Source organism: Pristiophorus japonicus, chromosome 2 (assembly GCF_044704955.1).
Source record: "Pristiophorus japonicus isolate sPriJap1 chromosome 2, sPriJap1.hap1, whole genome shotgun sequence".
Lineage (NCBI taxonomy): Eukaryota > Metazoa > Chordata > Chondrichthyes > Pristiophoridae > Pristiophorus > Pristiophorus japonicus.
This window is the reverse complement of record NC_091978.1, coordinates 42983786-43005702: the sequence shown is the minus strand read 5'-3', so window position 1 is coordinate 43005702 and position 21917 is coordinate 42983786. Positions and strand designations below refer to the sequence as shown.

The window sequence follows — 21917 nt, the reverse complement described above, 5'->3', positions numbered from 1 at the left end:
TGAGAGGGCAGAAGGGGCCTTGGTTCAATGTCTCATCTAAAAAGTGGCACTTCCAACAGTGCAGCACTCCCTCAGTGCTACAGCCTAGATTATGGGTTCAAATCTCTGGAATGGGGCTTGAACCCAAGACCTTCTGATGTGTTACACTTGATTATGACAACGAGATGCCATACCAAACTCTAAGGGTAATACTTCATAACCACACATCACACAATCTAATCTTGGACTGCAAATGGCTGTTATAATTTACCAAAATTCCCTGGATTCTGGGGAGGTCCCAGCAGATTGGAAAACTGCAAATGTATTGCCCCTATTTAAAAAAGGAGGCAGACAAAAAGCAGGAAACTATAGACCAGTTAGCCTAATATTTGTGGTTGGGAAAATTTTGGAGTCCATTATTAAAGAAGCAGGAGCAGGACATTTGGAAAAGCAAAATTCGGTCAGGTAGAGTCAACATGAATTTATGAAAGGGAAGTCATGTTTGACAAATTTGCTGGAGTTCTTTGAGGATGTATCGAACAGGGTGGATAAAGGGGAACCAATGGCTGTGGTGTATTTGGACTTCCAGAAGGCATTTGACAAGGTGCCACATAAAAGGTTATTGTACAAGATAAAAGTTCACAGGGTTATTAGCATAGATAGAGGATTGGCTAACTAACAGAAAACAAAGGGTCGGGATAAATAGTTCATTCTCTGGTTGGCAACCAGTAACTAGTGGGGTGCCGCAGGGATCAGTGCTGGGACCCCAACTATTTACAATCTATATTAACGACTTGGAAGAAGGGACGGTGTGTAACGTAGCCAAGTTTGCTGACGACACAAAGATGGGAGGAAAAGCAATGCGTGAGGAGGACACAAAAAATCTGCAAAAGGACATAGACAGGCTAAGTGAGTGGGCACAAATTTGGCAGATGGAGTATAATGTTGGAAAGTGTGAGGTCATGCACTTTGGCAGAAAAAAAAATCAAAGAGCAAGTTATTATTTAAATGGAAAAAGATTGCAAAGTGCCGTAGTACAGCGGGACCTGGGGGTACTTGTGCATGCAAACACAAAAGGATGGTATGAAGGTGCAGCACGTGATCATGAAGGCCAATGGTATCTTGGCTTTTATTGCAAAGGGATGGAGTATAAAAGCAGAGAAGTCTTGCTATAGCTATACAAGGTATTGGTGAGGCCACACCTGGAATACTGCGTGCAGTTTTGGTTTCCATATTTACGAAAGGATATACTTGCTTTGGAGGCAGTTCAGAGAAGGTTCACTAGGTTGATTCTGAGGATGAGGGGGATGACTTATGAGGAAAGGTTGAGTAGGTTGGGCCTCGACTCTTTGGAGTTCAGAAGAATGAGAGGTGATCTTATCGAAACGCATAAGATTATGAGGGGGCTTGACAAGGTGGATGCAGAGAGGATGTTTCCACTGATGGGGGAGACTAGAACTAGAAGGCATGATCTTAGAATAAGGGGCCACCCATTTAAAACAGAGATGAGGAGGAATTTCTTCTCTGAGGGTTGTAAATCTGCGGAATTCGCTGCCTCGGAGAGCTGTGGAAGCTGGGACATTGAATAAATTTAAGACAGAAATAGACAGTTTCTTGAGCGATAAGAGGTGATGGAGAGCGGGAGGGGAAGTGGAGCTGAGTCCACGATCCGATCAGCCATGATCTAATTGAAAGGCGGAGCAGGCTCGAGAGGCTGTATGGCCGACTCCTGTTCCTGTTTCATATGTTCTGATAAACTGGTCAAACTTTTCTAACATCTAATTTTTTCAGTTTATCACTGCCTTGTAGTTGGCTGTCAGCTATCCATTGTTGCCTGTCTATTCTGGTCTCAGTAGCCCAATAAACTTGGTTTCTATCTGCAATATTTAAGGTGAAGCAGGTGATCATCTTCTTTAATGATGACACCTAATTGGCCTTCAGGCTTCTCATGATACAGTTTGTGCAGTACTTTTAACTGTAACTCAGTTTTTAGTTTTATTTAGACTATAACTTACAGATGGGGACTAAGTACTGTAACTGTATGAGCTTCTAGAGTCTTTTTAAAAAAAAGTGATTATGAAAACCTCATTACTGCTGATTCTATTCATACCAAAGGAATTGGCTGCCATTACATACTAATCAAAGATTATTTTGTACAAAAATAATTTGCTATATCGACCTTATGTTTTAAGTAATGTTGGACAGCTGTTCTCAGAGCATGAGACAGTAATTCAAGGCCCACATAGCTTATAAAAAAGGACATTTAAATAGAGGCCTTTTCACATTGAAATGTGTTGGAGCACTTTACACAATTAATTACTTTTGGTGTGTTGGAACTTTTTCCAGCACAGAAAAAACAGCACTCATTCTGTTCACCAATATCCCAGCAATGAGAATGATTCTTCATTTGTTTTTTGGTGGCATTGGTTCAAAAAAAAAATGTCTTGATAGGGTGGGGGTGTGTTGGTGGTGAAGATTTTAACTGGAAGTTGGGCAGGTGGTGGTGAGGTGAGCATCAATCCTGCCCAATGTCATCAGTTTGGGGCCCGGGCTATTTTAACTCCTAAGCCTCATTTACATCATGGCAGCCAGCTGCCGACGTGGATTCAGACAGGTCAAAATTGTGCAGCCCAGTGGGTGAGGGGAGGGAAGGGGGCTGGTGGGTTGGTGGGGGTGGTGGGATGCCCGAGAAAGCAGAGAGCTAGACATTCCTGGTGCACTCAGGAGTACTCCTGATGACAATCCAGCACTGTTGAATTAGCCTGTGTGTAGTCAAACCCTGTTATTGGACTGACACATTGCTAATCCAGAGGCAAGAGTGTTACCAACTTAACCAAGCTGATATTTGTACAGCATCTTATACAACTAATAGATTACGTTTGAAGTGCCGTCACTGTTTTTATGCAGGCAAAAGAGTCAATGGGGTTTGAACATTGGTGAAAAGAGATTACAGAGTTGGAATGTCTTTCTTTAGGGTGAAAAGAAATCAACATTTTAACAGTTTTTTTAAAAAGTCGTTACTTGAATTATTATTAGAACTTCGATGTCATGTGATTTAATGTTGGTGTGTTTCAGAGTGAAATATTTGCTCTGACCATTAGAAAATAATTTGAATTTTATAGTCTTTTTTTTTCAAATCCCTGATGGTAATTGATTGTACTGTCCTGTAATGCTTCCAGTTGCTCCTGGTGTAAAGATGAAGCTCTTACTTATAATGGGTTTCCCTTAAATATTTTAAAGGTAGAAATTACTGCCATCGATGTTATTGTATGAACACTTAAGGTGTTTGTATCAAATTCCGACTACTATTTTAGTGATGGCATTAACCTGGTCATTTCTACAGGAAAGGCTCATGAGATAATTTGAGGCACACAGATTTTCTTCAGATTTTCTGACAGCTTTAAGTCAGTGGGATTGCCTTGATTTATTTCTTAACTTCTGGTGTCAGAAGGTTACTTTCGATTGTCTGATGGCTTTGACCATAGAGTTGTGGATAAGTTATCAAATTTAAGTCCAGAAGGCTTTGTCTGTGTAATCCAGAACAATGACTTTTCAGTGAGGATGATGTTGTTGGACAGGGAGAATACTCATGGAATGCATTCAAAGTTGTCATTGATTCTGTCAGAGAAGCAAGGGAGAAAGTAGTGTAGGGTGACCACACGTCCCCGTTTGCCGGGAACAGTCCTGGATTAGCTACTGTGTCCCTGGGAAAACAGTGGCCCTGGAAGAGTTCCCGGTTTAGGAAACTCTTCCCCGAATAGAGCCATATTCATTGGTTCTCTGATCATCATGAGTTGGATTTTAACTTTATTTTTGGATAAACTGGAAAAATTAAATCTTTTTTAAAACATGAATCTACAGAAACCTTGGGGGGGAGCTTCTCGTCCCGTTCGTGCCTGGTTTGAGGTCAGGAACGGATTCCAGGAGCTGGTTGAATGGAGGCGATGGTGGCCCGCCTTCCCACAATGCAGCCTGGTGGATAAAAGGCCCCATTGAAAGCTTGGGCTGCACTGCACTCTGGGGGATTGAGTCACCTGACCCGTGTTTCAGCCAGTAGTGACAGGCCAGAGGGCGGACCCTTTAAAATGCATGGGAAAAGCAGTGAGAGCTAATGAGTGAGTGGATTTACTTTATCCTAGAGATCAGTATGGTGCATCGTGGTTCATTAATGAATGAGGCAAGCTTAAAATTTTCCCACAGGGAAGTGGTTTCTGAAATCTTCTGAGACAGAGGGTGTTTCACACCTTGTATGGAAAATTTCAGTCCGTTAGGAACAGATTTTAAATTGTGAAATTAAAAGTTAGGGTGTTCGGGGACGAGTATAGATGGTACAGCATTATTGCCAGAACACACACAAGATTCGACATTTGGTGTAAAGTGAAAATGGCATCGTCTCTACGCATATTCCACTAGCTGAGTAATAAAGTCCTCATACCGATTTTCTTGAAACGTGTCCTGACTACTTTTGTGCTCCCACCCTGTGTGTCCCTGGATTTGGTTTAGAACATATGGTCACCCTAAAATAGCAGAGGCTCTGGCCATTATTTTCAAATCCTCTCTGGCTAAAGGTGTAATGCCAGAGGACGAGAGGACTGCTAAAGTTGTACTATTGTTCAAAAAGGGAGAAAGGGATAGAATGAGTAATTACAGACCAGTCAGCTTAAACTCAGTAGTGGGCAAATTATTGGAAAAAATTCTCAGGGACTGTAGTAATCGTCATTTAGAAAGGCACAGATTAATCCAGAACAGTCGGTACGCATTTGTTAAGGGAAGGTCATGTTTGACGAACTTGATTGAATTATTTGAGGGCAACGAGAAGGGTCGATGAGGGTAGCTTGTTTGATGTAATCTACATGGATTTTAGTAAGGCTTGTGACAAGGTCTAACGTGGCAAATTGGTCAGAAAAGTAAAAGCCCATGGGGTCCAAGGTAAACTGGGAAGTTGGATCCAAAATTGTCTGTGGCAGGAAGCAAGGATAATGATCGACGGGTGTTTTTGTGACCGGAAGACTTTTCAGTGGGGTTTCGCAGGGCTCGGTACCAGATCCCTTTCTTTTTTGTAGTAAATATCAATGATTTAGACTTCAATGTATAGGCATGATTAAGAAGTTGACAGATGATACAGAAATTGGCCGTGCAATTGAAAACTGTAGACTGCAGGAAGTTATCAATGGATTGATCAGATGGACAGAAAAGCGGGAAATGGAATTCAATCAAGAGAAGCGTGAGGTAATGCATTTGGGAAGCGCTAACAAGGCAAGGGAACACACAATTAATGTTAGTATACTGAGCAGTGTAGAGGGACCAGGGAGTGCATGTAAACAGATCCGTGAAGGTAGCAGGTCAGGTAGAGAAGGTGGTTAAGAAGGTATACGGGATACTTTCTCAGGCATAGAATATAAGGACATGGAGGTTATGCTTGAACAATATAAAACAGTAGTTTGAGGAACTTGGGTTGAAATTGCCTGGTTCCATTCTTATCTATCTAATCGTAGTCAGAGAATTACCTGCAATGGCTTCTCTTTCCGCCCCCACATCATTACCTCTGGTGACCCCCAAGGATCTATCCTTGGCACCCTCCTATTTCTCATCTACATGTTGCCCCTTGGTGACATCATCTGGAAACAAAGCGTCAGTGACACCCAGCTCTACCTCACTACCACTTCTCTTGACCCCTCTATGGTCTCTAAATTGTCAGTGCTTGTTCGACACCAGTTCTGGATGAGCAGAAATTTTCTCCATTTGAATATTGGGAAGACTGAAGCTTGTACGTAAATAGAATCCCTATAAGCATAATGGGAATCCCCCTTTTGATTGGATGGGCTGGCTCACGTGATCCCAGGGACGCATATGAACCGCATGTGCCCCTGGGATGCGTGGGCCTTTACACAGGCATGCCCAGACCACAAGAGTCCGAAGATATGGAGGCACCAGGTAGATGCGTACTTTTCTTGTTGATCAGAGGCATTCGCCTGTGGAAGCCTCCGACCGCAATTTCAGGTCCATTATTTGTTGAAACCATTGATTTTGAGAAATAATACAAGATTTCCAAGATTGCATGAAATAATGTCTCATGAGAAGATTGTTTGTACTGTAGATTGTTTCCTGAACAAACCATACTTTCTATGAAACTTAATTAAATAGACAGGTCATACCACATGCTACAATATGATTAATATACAGAGATTAAATTGTTGTGATATAATCGATAATAATGTTGATTGTACATTGGCTGTGGAAGGTAGAGACTTGAAAGCCCTAAATGTCTTTTTCTCATTACCTACTTATATCCTTGGTGTGTTCCTTGTTGCAGATGCCAGGACTGGAGTGGTTCGCAAGCTGGTCGTGCCATCCATCTTGGTGCGAACAATGAGCCATTGCATCACAACAATGCAAACTTCATCCCATTGGCTAATGACGAAGGGTTTCCAATTCCTTTCTTCTTGGTCCATGAATCAGTTTCTGCTAGTAATTCAAGGGGATCTAAAAGTGAGTGCTGTTTTGATTCTAATTATACCAGTTATTTCACTTTTTCTGAGATACAGTAATTGTCCAGTCTTTGATCAAGAGCATGACAATATTTGACCATTTGCTGAGATGTATATGAGAGAGGTAGCTTCTCCAATTTGGCACTGAACTATTTGTTTTTTAAACATACTGCAATACTTTTATTGATGGGTCACACACTTGATGTAAGGCAGCCATTGCATGCAACATTTCTAAATTTCTACAGGCATAAACAACTTTTCTGTGAAAATTTAGGTGTCTGCTTACACATAACTGGGCAATGAGGCTATAGCCAAATATTTATATCTGTTCACAATACTGTTTTTAAACCAACATAAATCAGAATATATAATTTTTATAAGCCACACAGAACTTTTTCCATTTAATGTGCATAAAAATTGGTATTTAGTAGGTTGAGTCATGGGGCCCAAGTTTCGGGCTGCGCCGGACCTTTCGTGCCACAAAGTGCGCCTAAAAAAACTCACCTATTCTCCGGCTCCCTGCAGGTCCTCTGGAGCTGGGCGCGGTGCAGCACGAGCTGTGGGGGGCGGAGCCAGGTCCCTGCGCTGAAAACAGTGCCGGGACCTCTGCACATGCGCGCTACAGTGTGCAGTAGCTGCAGTAGCTCCAGGTGCCCAAAACTGTGGGAGGGGCCCGAAGCACGCAGCCCCTAGCCCTGGCCGAACTGCGATATGTGTGCGCACTAGGTCCGTGCAGTAGAGCTGGTCTCCAGTCGTCCTGGTTAATCCTTGCCACTGGACCAAGACCTAGCTCTGGCAAGCCTATGTGGTGGCTGGTGTGAAATGGCTACCATGTGTTTTTAAAAAAATCCACGCACAGGCATCTTCCACCATATGTAGTTCGGGGTCTGGAATATTAGGTCCTTCATTGAAATACCTGTGAACTCATCCCTTTTTGGCGTGGCAGCAAGTCATCCTCGATACAAGGGACCGTCTAAGAAGCAGCTCTGGAATTCCTTCCCTAAATCTCGCCGTCTATTTCTCTTTCCTCCTTTAAAAAGCTCCTTGAAACTAACATCTTTGACCAAACTTTAGCTCATCTGCACCAATATCTCCTTATATACGGCCCGGTGTCAAATTTTGTTTTTTGATAATGCTCCCATGAAGTGCCTTGGGGCGTTTGATTACGTTAAAGCTATATAAATGAAAGTGGTTGTTGTTTAGACTTCCTACAAACCACTTCAGATACCTCCCTTATTGAGGCATCAGGCAAGTAAGATTGCAATCTAGATTGGTATGTCATTGTGTGAAGGTGTGCTATCGCGTGGGGGAATGTGTCTCCGTGCATCACACTGGCACTGCTTGTGTGTATTGTAGCAAAAAATGGAGCTGCTGATGTCGTCTCCTCTCTCCAGAGGATAATGCTCATTTTGGTTCTCTTCTACATTATTTGGCATCCTCACTTGGTACTGACTCCAATCAGATTAAAACAGCTTTATTTTGCATTGTTACAGGTTATTTTGTTGGCCAAAAATTGAGCATAAAAATTAACACCCTTATCATGTGTTTGTACTTGTGTGAATGTATTATCATTATTATATGCAAATACCTGATAACCCTACTGAGTGATATTCCAGGGGTGAATCAGTCCTTGAGATCCAATTTCATGGAATGTGTTTTATGCCTAAAATCCCAAAGGTACTGTTTTGTTGATCTTGCCGCAGTAATTTGTGCATTAGATCAATGAGTCCTCAGCTAATTGCTATTCCATGAGTGTTTATGGACTTCAATTCTTTAGCTTCTCTTCTGATCATTATAACAGGAGTGTTTGTGACCTAGACTTAATTTCAGCACTTGCATAATCTAATTTTGCAAAATAAAGGAAAAAGGATTATAGAATTTGGGATTTAAAAACAGGAGAGTGCATGAAGCAGCAATTCAGTATTCAGTAACAAAATTAAAGTATAAAATGCAGAGCCAGATTAAGATCAGTAGGAGTGTTAAAGAGCAATTTATTCAGCCAGAATCAGATGGTAGGCATGAGGGTTTTTTCCCTTTTTGGTATAGTACTGTTTTGATGACCCAAAACAAATACACACTGCTTGTTTCTCGGTGCTATAAACAAGGTTTTAATGGTGCAATTAGTACATACTCGTAAGTCAGTATCAGTAATTGCTGGGAAAGGAAATATTTGCTCCAGGATTGAACGAGGAAATTGGACTAATCGTTTGGTTACTTTAAAATGTACCAAAACTTTGATTAAGTTGCACATTGTTTCTTGCTCGATAATGGAAAACTCCACTATATTACTCTTTTTCCTGATGATAGCCCTTGAAGGGCAAAAGGGAGTGGACTGTATTCACAATGTCCACTACGTAATATTGGGTAATAATGAGTTTTACAGAATAATTACTATGGGCCTGAAATCGGTGAAACCCAAGGCCCGCCCAAGTGCCGCCCAAAGGACTGCTGACGGCTGCCGAGAGATTGCGCGGTTCTTTGCCAGGAAGATTCCACTAAAAGGAGTGGCAGTACCGCTCGGAGGCAAAATAACAGATTACGCCGTCAATCTGGGCGGTAGTGGGCAGGAGCTCTCAATCTCTGCAGCAAAGGCTCTTGCCGCCCAAGTGCCACCGAGGATGGAGTCGGGCCCAGGGAGGGTGGAAGGCCTGAAATTAAAAATCATTACAAAGAAAAAAAAAACCCACCTGAACACCTCCAGGGGACCCCATCCAGGTAAGTCGCTGTAAATAAATAATTTAAAAGATGTTCACTAACCCTTTTATTGCAGGTCTCCATACTTACTGTCGAGGTTAGACCAGCCTGCACGCAGCAGCCCTTTCCCCTGCTGGCGCCGACTCCCGCCAACACCAATCTGGCATATTGACGGGCGGGAGGCCACTTGCACTACTTGGCCGCCAGCGGGCAGTTCCCGGCGGTGCTCCCCTCCAGCCCAAGTGGAAACTGGCACAGAGGGGAGACCAAAGGTAAAATTCGGTGGCATTGGGTGGCAAGGCCACCAATATCGGGGCCATAATTTCCTGAAATTGTGACCATCAGCAGATACAGCCATAAAAAGGCTAGTGTCCAGTTTTTTTAACAGAGGCTTAAAGTACAGGAGTAAAGAAGTAATGATCAATGGGTACAAAACACTACCTAGACTCCAGTACTGTGTACAGTTTGTGGTGCCCCATTATCGAAAAGATGTTAAAGATATAGAGCCCGAATTTGATGGACTCACCGCCCACTGCCACCGACATTCCTCTTCCGGTTCCGCCCAGTGCCACTTTCCGTTTGGTCTGGAGCGGGCTGGAGGGGAGAACCACACGGAACAGCCCGCTGACGTCATCGGACGGCCGAGTGGCGTAAGTGGACTCCCGCCTGCTGAGATGCCGTATTCATGCAGCCGGGAGTCAGCGCCAGAACTGGGGTGGACCGCTGTAAGGAGGCTGGTCTGTCCCCGACGGTAGGTCTGAAGAGCTGAAAAAAAAGGTGAGTCAACATTTTTTATTTCTTTTTCTTTACAGGGACTTACCTGTATGGGATCCCCAAAAGGTGTTCCGATGGTTTTAAAAAAAAAAAAATGTTTTTTCTTTGCAGGTTTTCGACCTTCCGTGGGCCCAACTCCATCCTCGGCGGCATTTGGGCGGCAAGCGCCTTTGCTCCCGAGAATGAGAGCTGCCGCCCCAGATTGGCGGCGTAAGTCCCTCATTTGCCGCCAGCCAACCTTCGAGGGACCTTTTTGATGAAAGCCCCACCCAAAGTACCGTCAGGTACCTCGGCGGTCCTTTGGGTGGGTGGAGGCCTTCGTCAATTTCGGGCCCATAGAACTTGTTCAGCTTCGATTCACCAAGGTGGTGCCAGGGATGGAAAACATCAAAACCAGGAAGCTGTCTGCTGCCCGGCATCGACATTAGCAACTGCTGAAAACATGAATGTTGAGAAAAGTAAATTCACAAGCGGTGTTAGAGGGCTAAGTTATGAAATAAAACCAGAATATTGAAGTTATTACTGTAAGCTATTAATTGTTGCAGGTTTTCAGACTGCGTGGCTGGAAAACGGGAAGCGTGATTCCAGTTAGGAAAGTTGGATAATGTCATTCTTCTAAACCTTTTCCAACTTCTCAATTTAAATTCTTGGAACTATGATCAGTCCATCCAATCACTTATTTAAAAGCTCTCCAGGTCTCCAAAACATAGACCAGATATATTTTATGACTGATGGCCCTGGACCTTGATGTCACAACCTTGTGGGGTGGGTATTATATAGGATTAAGCAAATTAACTAATTGTTTGCAATGCTGTTCATTAGATTTAAACAGAAATCAATAACGTCCTGTCTAAGAAGCCTTTTTGCACATATTTTATTGTTCCACAAAGGATGTTTAAATCAGTCTAAACTACAGATACTGAAATAGTTCTTAGATTGTTACTTTGGCTGCTGATACGTACTAGATGAAAAATATGCACCTTTCCCATTCTCAAAGTCCCAAAGCACTTACCAGCCAATGAATTACTTTTGTATGTGTAGTCACTGTTATCTAGGCAAATGTGGTATCCAATTCGTACACAGAAAGATTCCCCCCAAAAAATGTTGCTACGAGTTGTGGGTGACGAGCAGGCACCGTGCTGCAACTCGCCAGTTGAGGGGGGTGGGGTGGGGTGGGGATATCGATTGGCTCCCATGTTGAGCTGGCTGACGGTCAGAGCCTATGATGGAGGGAGGAGGTAATCCTGTTTGGGGAAAGGGGGCGCTCGGATGGATCGGCAGCAGGCCAAATTTTTTTTTGTGGGCCTGAAATATCCTTTCTGCTTCCCCATAAACTGACTGGTTTGGGTATTTAGTGTTTCTGAAAGGATTGCTGCTGTAACTTTCCAGTGATGATGCATCAGTATCATGACCACAGTTTTCTTGTATTTCACACACATTCTGTCTTTCCATGTAACTCTGTTAAAAATACTCTGCGCATGTACAGAAACATTTCTGATGCTATTATGATCACTTCCCCAAATGCTCTCCCACTGAAACATGCTCCATCTATCCCACTTCATTCCCCAGAACTAAATATAGCACTGCTTCCTTCCTCGTTGGGCTGGAAACATACTGATCAAGAAAGTTCTCTTGTACACACTTCAGGAATTCTTCTTTGCTGTTCACTCTGCTACTATCCCAGTCTGTAATAGGATAATACGAGGGTACGGTAGCATAGTGGTTATGTTACTGGCCTAGTAATCCAGAGGCCTGGACTAATGATCTGGAGACGTGAGTTCAGATCTCACCATGGCAGCTGGCGGGATTTAAATTCAGTAAATTAAATTAAAATCTGGAATTAAAAAGCTAGTATCAGTCATGGTGACCATATGAAACTACTGGATTGTTGTAAAAACCCACTGATTCACTTATGTCCTTTAGGGAAGGAAATCTGCTGTCCTTACCCGGTGTGGTCGATATGTGACTCTAGACCCACCGCAATGTGGTTGACTCTTAACTGCCCTCAAGCCACTCAGTTGTACCAAACCGCTGTGGGAGTTACTTCACCATAAGGACTGCAGCGATTCAAACATGTGGCTCACCACCACCTTCTTGAGGGCAATTAGGGATGGGCAATAAATGCTGACCTTGCCAGCAACGTCCACATCCTGTAAACAAATAAATGTTTAAAAATTGAAGTCCCGCATTATCTCTACTCTGTGGTATCTTTCCATAATTTGCCTGCAAATTTGTTCCTCTAGTTGGTGGCCTATAGTATGCATCTAGTAGAATAATCTGAGGAAGTTTGTTCTTGCTATTGAGGGAGTGCAGCAAAGGTTCACCAGACTGATTCCAGGGATGGCTGGACTGTCATATGAGGAGAGACTGGATCAACTGGGCCTTTATTCACTGGAGTTTAGAAGGATGAGAGGGGATCTCATAGAAACGTATAAGATTCTGACAGGACTGGACAGGTTAGATGCGGGAAGAATGTTCCCGATGTTGGGGAAGTCCAGAACCAGGGGACATAGTCTTAGGATAAGGGGTAGGCCATTTAGGACTGAGATGAGGAGAAACTTCTTCACTCAGAGAGTTGTTGACCTGTGGAATTCCCTGCCGCTGAGAGTTGTTGATGCCAGTTCATTGGATATATTTAAGAGGGAGTTATATATTACCCTTACGGCTAAGGGGATCAAGGGGTATGGAGAAAAAGCAGGAAAGGGGTACTGAAGGAATGATCAGCCATGATCTTATTGAATGGCGGTGCAGGCTCGAAGGGCCGAATGGTCTACTCCTGCACCTATTTTCTATGTTTAATAATAGCTCCTCTATTGTTCCTTCATTCTACTCTGCCTTTGGCCTCTCAACTACATCATTCCCCTCCAGTGCTGTAATAGTTTATTTGATCACTCCCCTCCTTTTTTTTCCTTTCCTATCTTTCTTGAATATCTTGCAGCCAGGAATATTACGTTCCCAATTCTCCCCTTCTTTAAGCTCTGTTATTTACCACTACATTATAGTCCCTTGTGGCCATTTGTGCCTGCAGCTCACCGACCTTACATACGACGCTCCGTGCATTTACATACATGCACTACAATCTTGGACTGCTTCGCATTTGCCCCTGTCCGATCCCTCCTATTTCTGAACTATGATAGGAAACATAGAAGACTTTTTTGAGGATAGTTTTGAGGATAGTTTACTGCAAGGAAAACCTTGAATTGGCTGGAGGGTTGCAGCTATGTCTGCATAGAAGATAGGCATTAGTCTGTAATAGTGTGCATACTAACAACATTGCTGGTAATTATGAATGTCATTTAATCTAAATATTGCTATTGATGGCTATATTGAAGCTGTACAATGTTGTTGGTTTCTGATTTTTTTTTAATAACCTTTGTAAATTAACATTATTTGCAGCTCATTGGAAATCTCTGATCTGATTAATGGCTTTTCTCCTGTTGGTTTGAAGGTCACCCAGGAACTACAGTTAATAATTATAGCTGAAGTAAAGTGTAAGGGTGAAAAGGTCACTGAATTCTTAATTATTATTGACTACTTTTAATAGTAGGCAGGACAGCACAGTTACAACCAGATCAAAGTAGGTTTTAGAATTTATGCCATGCGTGCCAATAATAATTGATTTTTAAGCAGGGAGTGCCAGTTGAGTTCATAAATGTAAATTGAGCGATAGTTTAATCTGGTTGTTCACATTGTCCCACTATCCCTGATGGCCTTATTAATGCATCAGTTTGACAGGAAATCAATCCTGATAGGATTCAATTCAGGCTTCTACCAAGAGATTTTGAATAGAGGCATAAGGATGTAATTAAACATCATGCAACAATTCTAAAACAACCACTAAAGCACTTAGTATTCTGGACGGAGATTAATGCTGGGGGCTTTTATTAACCTAGTACCACAGACCAAAAGACAAACCCTTTTGAATTCCAAGTTATAAGTCCAATGAATCAATACATGTCCCATTTATCTATCAGAAACAATAATATTTCTAACACAATACAAGTAACTATGTGGAACTTTTAACTTAAATTGGTAAAATAAATTCCATGAGCGAGTATGACGATTTGGATAATTGTTGACAAGATTTTTGTGAACAGCTAGACTTCTGCTTGAAAAAGTTGCACAATCTTGGCTCGAAATTTGCGGTCGGGATGATGGCGAACTGGCAGTGTTCGCCGTCATTCCGTCTTTGAAACTGATCGCAACTTCGGCATTTGGAAATCCGGAAGTTGCGACTTGTCAAGGACAGATCCGAAACAGGCTGTGCTGTGCCCCCCACCCACCTCCCCACACACAGCCGGCAGTCTGTGTAATCACCCAAAGCAGGGAAACTCTTCCGCAGTAAGTATGCTGTTGAATTCCCCACTTAAAAGTACACATAACAGTGGTTTTGACAGCATTATTACTTCTAAACAAATGCTAAGAGCCTGGAAAACTAATTTAATTTTTTTGCAGTGTGAAATTTATACATTTGAATAAAAATTACAATTTTTAAGAAATATATTTTTTAAATGTTTTATTTTAAATTTGTCCATCTTTATTTCAGGTTTGCCTTTTCCCTTGAGAGCCCTCTCGGTAACATTTTTAAGAAGTTAGAATGTAAAGAGCTTACTCACTTCCTTGTTTGATGTCTGAGAATTCTGCCTTTCGATTGGCTGCTTAGACAGCTTGTTGATGTCACAGTCGTTCAGACAAGGGGATCCCCACTATACTTAGTTGAATTCAATGTCGAAAAACCCGACATTCTCGACTCAGGGATCCAGAGATCCTTGTGTGCAGCGTACTTTGAGGCCAGTGGCGAATGGCTTTGCTTTGTCTTGCAGCTGACCGCAAATTCCCAACCTTTATTTTTCCTTTATATTTATGAGGGTAAATTTTTCTGTTCATGTTGTTTTTATTGATTGTGTTATTCAATTAAGATGATTGTTACTTCTGTCAAACCTTACACAGGTAATCCCATGTATAAATGTAGGTATTTGTATAAGTAAATGTACAATAGCAATAAAGCTGTTACCCCATATATAATCAAAACTTCAAAGCAGGAATTAATTGTTCACCTTGTACCTGCTAAGAATGCTGACAGAACAAGTACTACAAGTAGTATGGGCATATTTTCAAGTAAAAAATAGAGTACATTAGAAACATAGAAATTTAAAGCCATTTCGGCCCATCGTGTCCGTGCCGGCCGACAAAGAGCCACACGACCCTCGGTCACCAGCCCTGAAGGTTACATATAAACCTATGAACAATGGTGGAAAGGTAAAGAGCATCTGGCCCAACCAGTCTGCCCCATACATCTATGATGCCCCAGGTATCGCAACATTTTACACTCTACCCCACCTGGAGTCATGCGATCTCCTCGGAGAGGCAAAAAAACAGATATAGGTAAAAAAAGGGATGAGATCCTACAAGACAAATTTAAGGAGCTAGGAGCTAAATTAAAACGTAGCACCTCAAAAGTAATAATCTCAGGATTGCTACCAGTGCCACGAGCTAGTCAGAGTAGGAATCGCAGGATAGCTCAGATGAATACGTGGCTTGAGCAGTGGTGCAGCAGGGAGGGATTCAAATTCCTGGGGCATTGGAACCGGTTCTGGGGGAGGTGGGACCAGTACAAACCGGACGGTCTGCACCTGGGCAGGACCGGAACCAATGTCCAAGGGGGAGTGTTTGCTAGTGCTGTTGGGGAGGAGTTAAACTAATATGGCAGGGAGATGGGAACCAATGCAGGGAGACAGAGGGAAACAAAAAAGGAGACAAAAGCAAAAGACAGAAAAGAGATGAGTAAAACTGGAGGGCAGAGAAACCCAAGGCAAAAAACAAAAAGGGCCACTGAATATAAAGGGGCTGCACGAGGGGTCAAAACTAAAAATCATGGTTTAAAAACTAGTATTAAAACACTCTACCTAAACGCGCGCAGCATTCGAAATAAAGTAAATGAGTTGACGGCACAAATCATTACAAATGGGTATGATTTGGTGGCCATTACAGAAACGTGGTTGCAGGGTGGCCAAGACTGGGAATTAAACATACAGGGGTATCTGACGATTCGGAAAGATAGACAAGAAGGGAAAGGAGGTGGGGTAGCTCTGTTAATAAAGGATGATATCAGGGCAGTTGTGAGAGACGATATTGACTCTAATTAACAAAATGTTGAATTATTGTGGGTGGAGATTAGAGCTAGTATGGGGAAAAAGTCACTGGTGGGTGTAGTTTATAGGCCCCCAAATAATAACTTCACGGTGGGGAGGGCAATAATCAAGGGAATAATGGAGGCATGTGAAAAAGGAACGGCAGTAATCATGGGGGATTTTAACCTACATATCGATTGGTCAAATCAAATCGCACGGGGTAGCCTGGAGGAGGAATTCATAGAATGCATACAGGATTGTTTCTTAGAACAGTATGTTACAGAACCTGAAAGGGAGCAAGCTATCTTAGATCTGGTCCTGTGTAATGAGACAGGAATAATAAACGATCTCCTAGTAAAAGATCCTCTCGGAATGAGTGATCACAGTATGGTTGAATTTGTAATACAGATTGAGGATGAGGAAGTAGTGTCTCAAACGAGCATACTATGCTTAAACAAAGGGGACTACAGTGGGATGAGGGCAAAGTTGGCTAAAGTAGACTGGAAACACAGACTAAACGGTGGCACAATTAAGGAATAGTGGAGGACTTTGAAGGAGCTCTTTCATACTGCTCAACAAAAATATATTCCAGTGAAAAAGAAGGGCGGTAAGAGAAGGGATAACCAGCCGTGGATAACCAAGGAAATAAAGGAGAGTATCAAATTAAAAACCAATGTGTATAAGGTGGCCAAGGTTAGTGGGAAAATAGAACAGTGGGAAAATTTTAAACGACAGCAAAGAATAACTAAGAAAGCAATAAAGAATACAAGGAAAGATAAATTACGAAGGTAAACTTGCGCAAAACATAAAAACGGATAGTAAAAGCTTTTACAGATATATAAAACGGAAAAGAGTGACTAAAGTAAATGTTGATCCCTTAGAAGATGAGAAGGGGGATTTAATAATGGGAAATGTGGAAATGGCTGAGACCTTAAACAATTATTTTGCTTCGGTCTTAACAGTGGAAGACACAAAAACCATGCCAAAAATTGCTGGTCACAGGAATGTGGGAAGGGAGGACCTTGAGACAATCACTATCACTAGGGGGGTGGTGCTGGACAGGCTAATGGGACTCGAGGTAGACAAGTCCCCTGGTCCTGATGAAATGCATCCCAGGGTATTAAAAGAGATGGCGGAAGTTATAGCAGATGCATTCGTTATGATCTACCAAAATTCTCTGGACTCTGGGGAGGTACCAGCGGATTGGAAAGCAGCTAATGTAACGCCTCTGTTTAAAAAAGGGGGCAGACAAAAGGCAGGTTAGTTTAACATCTGTAGTGGGAAAAATGCTTGAAACTATCATTAAGGAAGAAATAGCGGGACATCTAGATAGGAATAGTGCAATCAAGCAGACGCAACATGGATTCATGAAGGGGAAATCACGTTTAATGAATTTACTGGAATTCTTTGAGGATATAACGAGCATGGTGGATAAAGGTGTACCGATGGATGTGGTGTATTTAGATTTTCAAAAGGCATTCGATAAGGTGCCACACAAAAGGTTACTGCAGAAAATAAAGGTACGCGGAGTCAGAGGAAATGTATTAGCATGGATAGAGAATTGGCTGGCAAACAGAAAGCAGAGAGTCGGGATAAATGGGTCCTTTTCGGGTTGGAAATCGGTGGTTAGTGGTGTGCCACAGGGATCGGTGCTGGGACCACAACTGTTTACAGTATACATAGATGACCTGGAAGAGGGGACAGTGTAGTGTAACAAAATTTGCAGATGACACAAAGATTAGTGGGAAAGCGGGTTGTGTAGAGGATACAGAAAGGCTGCAAAGAGATTTAGATAGGTTAAGCGAATGGGCTAAGGTTTGGCAGATGGAATACAATGTCGGAAAGTGTGAGGTCATCCATCTTGGGGGAAAAAAAACAGTAAAAGGGAATATTATTTGAATGGGGAGAAATTACAACATGCTGCGGTGCAGAGGGACCTGGGGGTCCTTGTGCCTGAATCCCAAAAAGTCAGTTTGCAGGTGCAGCAGGTAATCAGGAAGGTGAATGGAATATTGGCCTTCATTGCGAGAGGGATGGAGTACAAAAGCAGGGAGGTCCTGCTGCAACTGTACAGGGTATTGGTGAGGCCGCATCTGGAGTACTGCGTGCAGTTTTGGTCACCTTACTTAAGGAAGGATATACTAGCTTTGGAGGGGGTACAGAGACGATTCACAAGGCTGATTCCGGAGATGAGAGGGTTACCTTATGATGATAGATTGAGTAGACTGGGTCTTTACTCGTTGGAGTTCAGAAGGATGAGGGGTGATCTTATAGAAACATTTAAAATAATGAAAGGGATAGACAAGATAGAGGCAGAGAGGTTGTTTCCACTGGTCGGGGAGACTAGAACTAGGGGGCACAACCTCAAAATACGGGGGAGCCAATTTAAAACCGAGTTGAGAAGGAATTTCTTCTCCCAGAGGGTTGTGAATCTGTGGAATTCTCTGCCCAGGGAAGCAGTTGAGGCTAGCTCATTGAATGTATTCAAGTCACAGATAGATAGATTTTTAACCAATAAGGGAATTAAGGGTTACGGGGAGCGGGCGGGTAAGTGGAGCTGAGTCCACGGCCAGATCAGCCATGGCGGAGCAGGCTCAAGGGGCTAGATGGCCTACTCCTGTTCCTAATTCTTAGGTTCTTATAAAAACCCAGGCCAATTTAGGGGGGAAAAATCTGGGAAAATTTCTCTCTGACCCATCCAGGCGATCGAAATTAGTCCAGGAGACCACTCTGGCCGTATTAGATTCCCTGAAGTACTTACCATCGTATCTGCACCAGCCAATAAGAGGTTATCCAGTCTCATCCCACTTACCAGCCTTAGATCTGTATCCCTGCAGGTTACGGCACTTCAAGTGCCAATCCAAGCACCTTTTAAATGTGGTGAGGGTTTCTGCCTCTACCACCTTTCCGTCCAGTGAGTTCCAAACCCCCACAATTGTCTGCGTAAAGAAGCTTCCCCTCAAATCTCTTCTAAACCTTCCACCAACCACCTTAAACCTATGCCCCCTCATAATTGACCCCTCCACCAAGGGAAATAGGCCCTTGCTATCCACTATATCCAGGTCCATCAAAACTTTATACACCTCAATGAGGTCTCCTCTCAGCCTCTTCTGTTGCAAGGAGAACAAACCCAGCCTATCCAATCTGTCTTCATAGTTAAGATTCTCCATTCCAGGCAGCATCCTCATAAATCTCCTCTGCACCCTCTCCAGTGCAATCATGTCCTTCCTCTAATACAGCGACCAGAACTGCATGCAGTATTCCAGCTGTGGCCTATTATACAATTTAAGCATAACCTCCCTGCTCTTGTATTCTCTGCCTCGACCAATAAAGGCAAGCATTCTGTATGCCTTCTTAACCACCTTATCCACCTAGCCTGCTACTTTCAGGGATCTGTGCACAAGCACTCCAAGGTCCCTTTGTTCCTCTACACTTCAAGTGGCCTACCATTTAATGTATATCCCCTTCCCTTATTAGCCCTCCCCAAGTGCATTACCTCACACTTCTCCGAATTGAATTCCATTTGCCACTGTTCTTCCCACCTGATCAGATTGACATCCTCCTGCAGTCCATGACTTTCCTCTTCATTATCAACCACACAGCCAATTTTAGTGTCATCTGCAAATTTTTAAATCATACCCCCTATATTCACATCTAAATCATTGATGTATACCACAAAAAGCAAGGGACCCAGTACTGAGCCCTGCAGAACTCCACTGGAAACATCCTTCCAGTCACAAAAACATCCATCAACCATTATCCTTTGCTTCGTGACCAGTATGCCACCTTATCAAAAGCTTTGCTAAAGTCCATATACACTACATCATACGCACTAACCTCATCGACCCTCCTGGTTACCTCCTCGAAAAATTCAGTCAGGTTGGTCAAGCACGATCTTACCTTAACATATCCATGCTGACTGTCCCTAATTAATCCTTGCCTTTCTAAATGTAGATTTATCCTGTCCTTCAGGATTTTTTCCAATAATTTTCCCACCACTGAGGTTAGGCTGACATGCCTGTAATTACTCGGCCTATCCCTTTCTCCCTTCTTAAACAAGTGTACCACATTAGCAGTCCTCCAGTCTTCTGGCAGCATGCTTGAATCCAAAAAGGACTGGAAAATGATGGTCAAGGCCTCTGCTTTCTTCTTTTGCTTCGCTCAACAGCCTGGGATGCATTTCATCCGGGCCTGGGGACTTAACCACTTTCAAAGCTGCTTAATATCTCCTCTCTCACTATGTTTATTACATCCAGAATTTCACACTCCTCCTCGATAGCAGTATCTGCATTGCCCCTTTTCTTTGTAAAAACAGACGCCAAGTATTCATTGAGAACCATGCCCACATCTTCCACCTCCACACACACATTATCCTCATGGTCTCTAATAGGCCCTACCCTTTATTTAGTTATCCTCTTGCTATTAATATATTTATAGAAAATCTTTGGGTTTTCCTTGATTTTACTTGCCAAGAATTTCTCTTTTAGCTCCTTTTTAATTTCACCTCTGAACTTTCTATATTCCTCCAGAGATTCTACAGTATTTAGCCGTCGGTATATAACATAAGGTTCCTTTTTTTTCTTTATCCTCCCCTGTAAGTCCCTAGACATCCAGAGGGCTCTAGAATTGTTATTCCCACCCTTTTTCTTTAAGGGCACATATTTGGCCTGAGCCCTCCGGATCTCCTCCTTGAATGCCTCCCACTGTTCCGACACTGATTTACCTTCAAGTATCTGTTTCCAGTCCACTGTGGCCAAATCACTTCTCAACTTAGCAAAGTTAGCTTTTCCCCAATTTGGGACTTTTATTCCTTGTCTATCCTTGTCCTTATCCATAACTACCTTGAATCTGACTGAATTATGGTCACTGCCACCCAAGTGCTCTCCCACTGATACCCCTTCCACTTGCCCAGCTTCATTCCCCCAAACTAAATCCAGAACCGCCCCCTCCTGTGTTGGGCTTATTACATACTGACACAAAAAGTTCTCTTGAATGCATTTTAGGAATTCCGCACCTTCTATATCCTTCATGTTACGTTTGTCCCAATCAATATTGGAATAGTTGAAATCCCCTACTGTTACTGCCCTATGGTTTTTGAACACAGAAATTTGTCTACACATTTGCTCTTCTATATCTCTCCCACTGTTTTTGGTCTACAATATACACCCAGTAGTGTGATCGCTCCTTTTTTATTTTTTAGTTCGACCCATATGGCCTCATTTGATGATCCCTCTAACATATCATCCCTCCTCACATTTAATTAATACTGCAACCCTCCTCCTTTTTTTACCCTCTCTCTGTCCTATTTTTTTTTTAATCCTGTAATCAGGAATATTCAGCTGCCAAAACCTTCCCCTCTTTCAGCCATGTCTCTGTAATGGCTATAATGCCATACTCCCAAGTGTCTTCCTGTGCTCTCAGCTCATCTGCCTTGTTTGCTATACTCCTTGTATTGAAGTATATACCATTGAGCACAGGAAGACCTCCTTGATTACTACTTGCTAACCCTTGTTTCCTCTGGCTTACAGATTCACTTTCTACATTCTTGCTTTCCAATTTTAGCTTTACTTCCTTCCCTATTGAATTTGTTCTCAGGTTCCCATCCCTCTGCTAGTTTAAACTCTCCCCAACAGCACTAGCAAAACTCCCCGCAAGGATATTGGTCCTGGCGCTGATGAGGTGCAACCCGTCCGGTTTGTACAGGTCCTATCTCCCCCAGAAGCGGTCCCAATGCCTCAGCAATTTAAAGTCCTCTCTCGTGCACCAATTCTCCAGCCACGCGTTTATCCCCTCCATCCTTCTGTTCTTGTACTCATTAGCACGTGGCACCAGTAGTAACACGGAGATTACT

General features: G+C 42.8%; 1 protein-coding gene across 6 annotated transcripts in view; it reads left to right on the top strand.

Annotated features, from left to right (window-relative positions):
• ccdc142 (coiled-coil domain containing 142) overlaps nt 1-21917 on the top strand; it is a 192698-nt gene that overhangs the window by 105174 nt on the left and 65607 nt on the right. For all 6 annotated transcript variants that reach the window (XM_070866893.1, XM_070866897.1, XM_070866896.1 and 3 more), the window contains one exon: nt 6293-6468. In XM_070866893.1, the coding sequence (XP_070722994.1) occupies nt 6293-6468 (176 nt within the window). The remainder of the gene's footprint in view (nt 1-6292; nt 6469-21917) is intronic.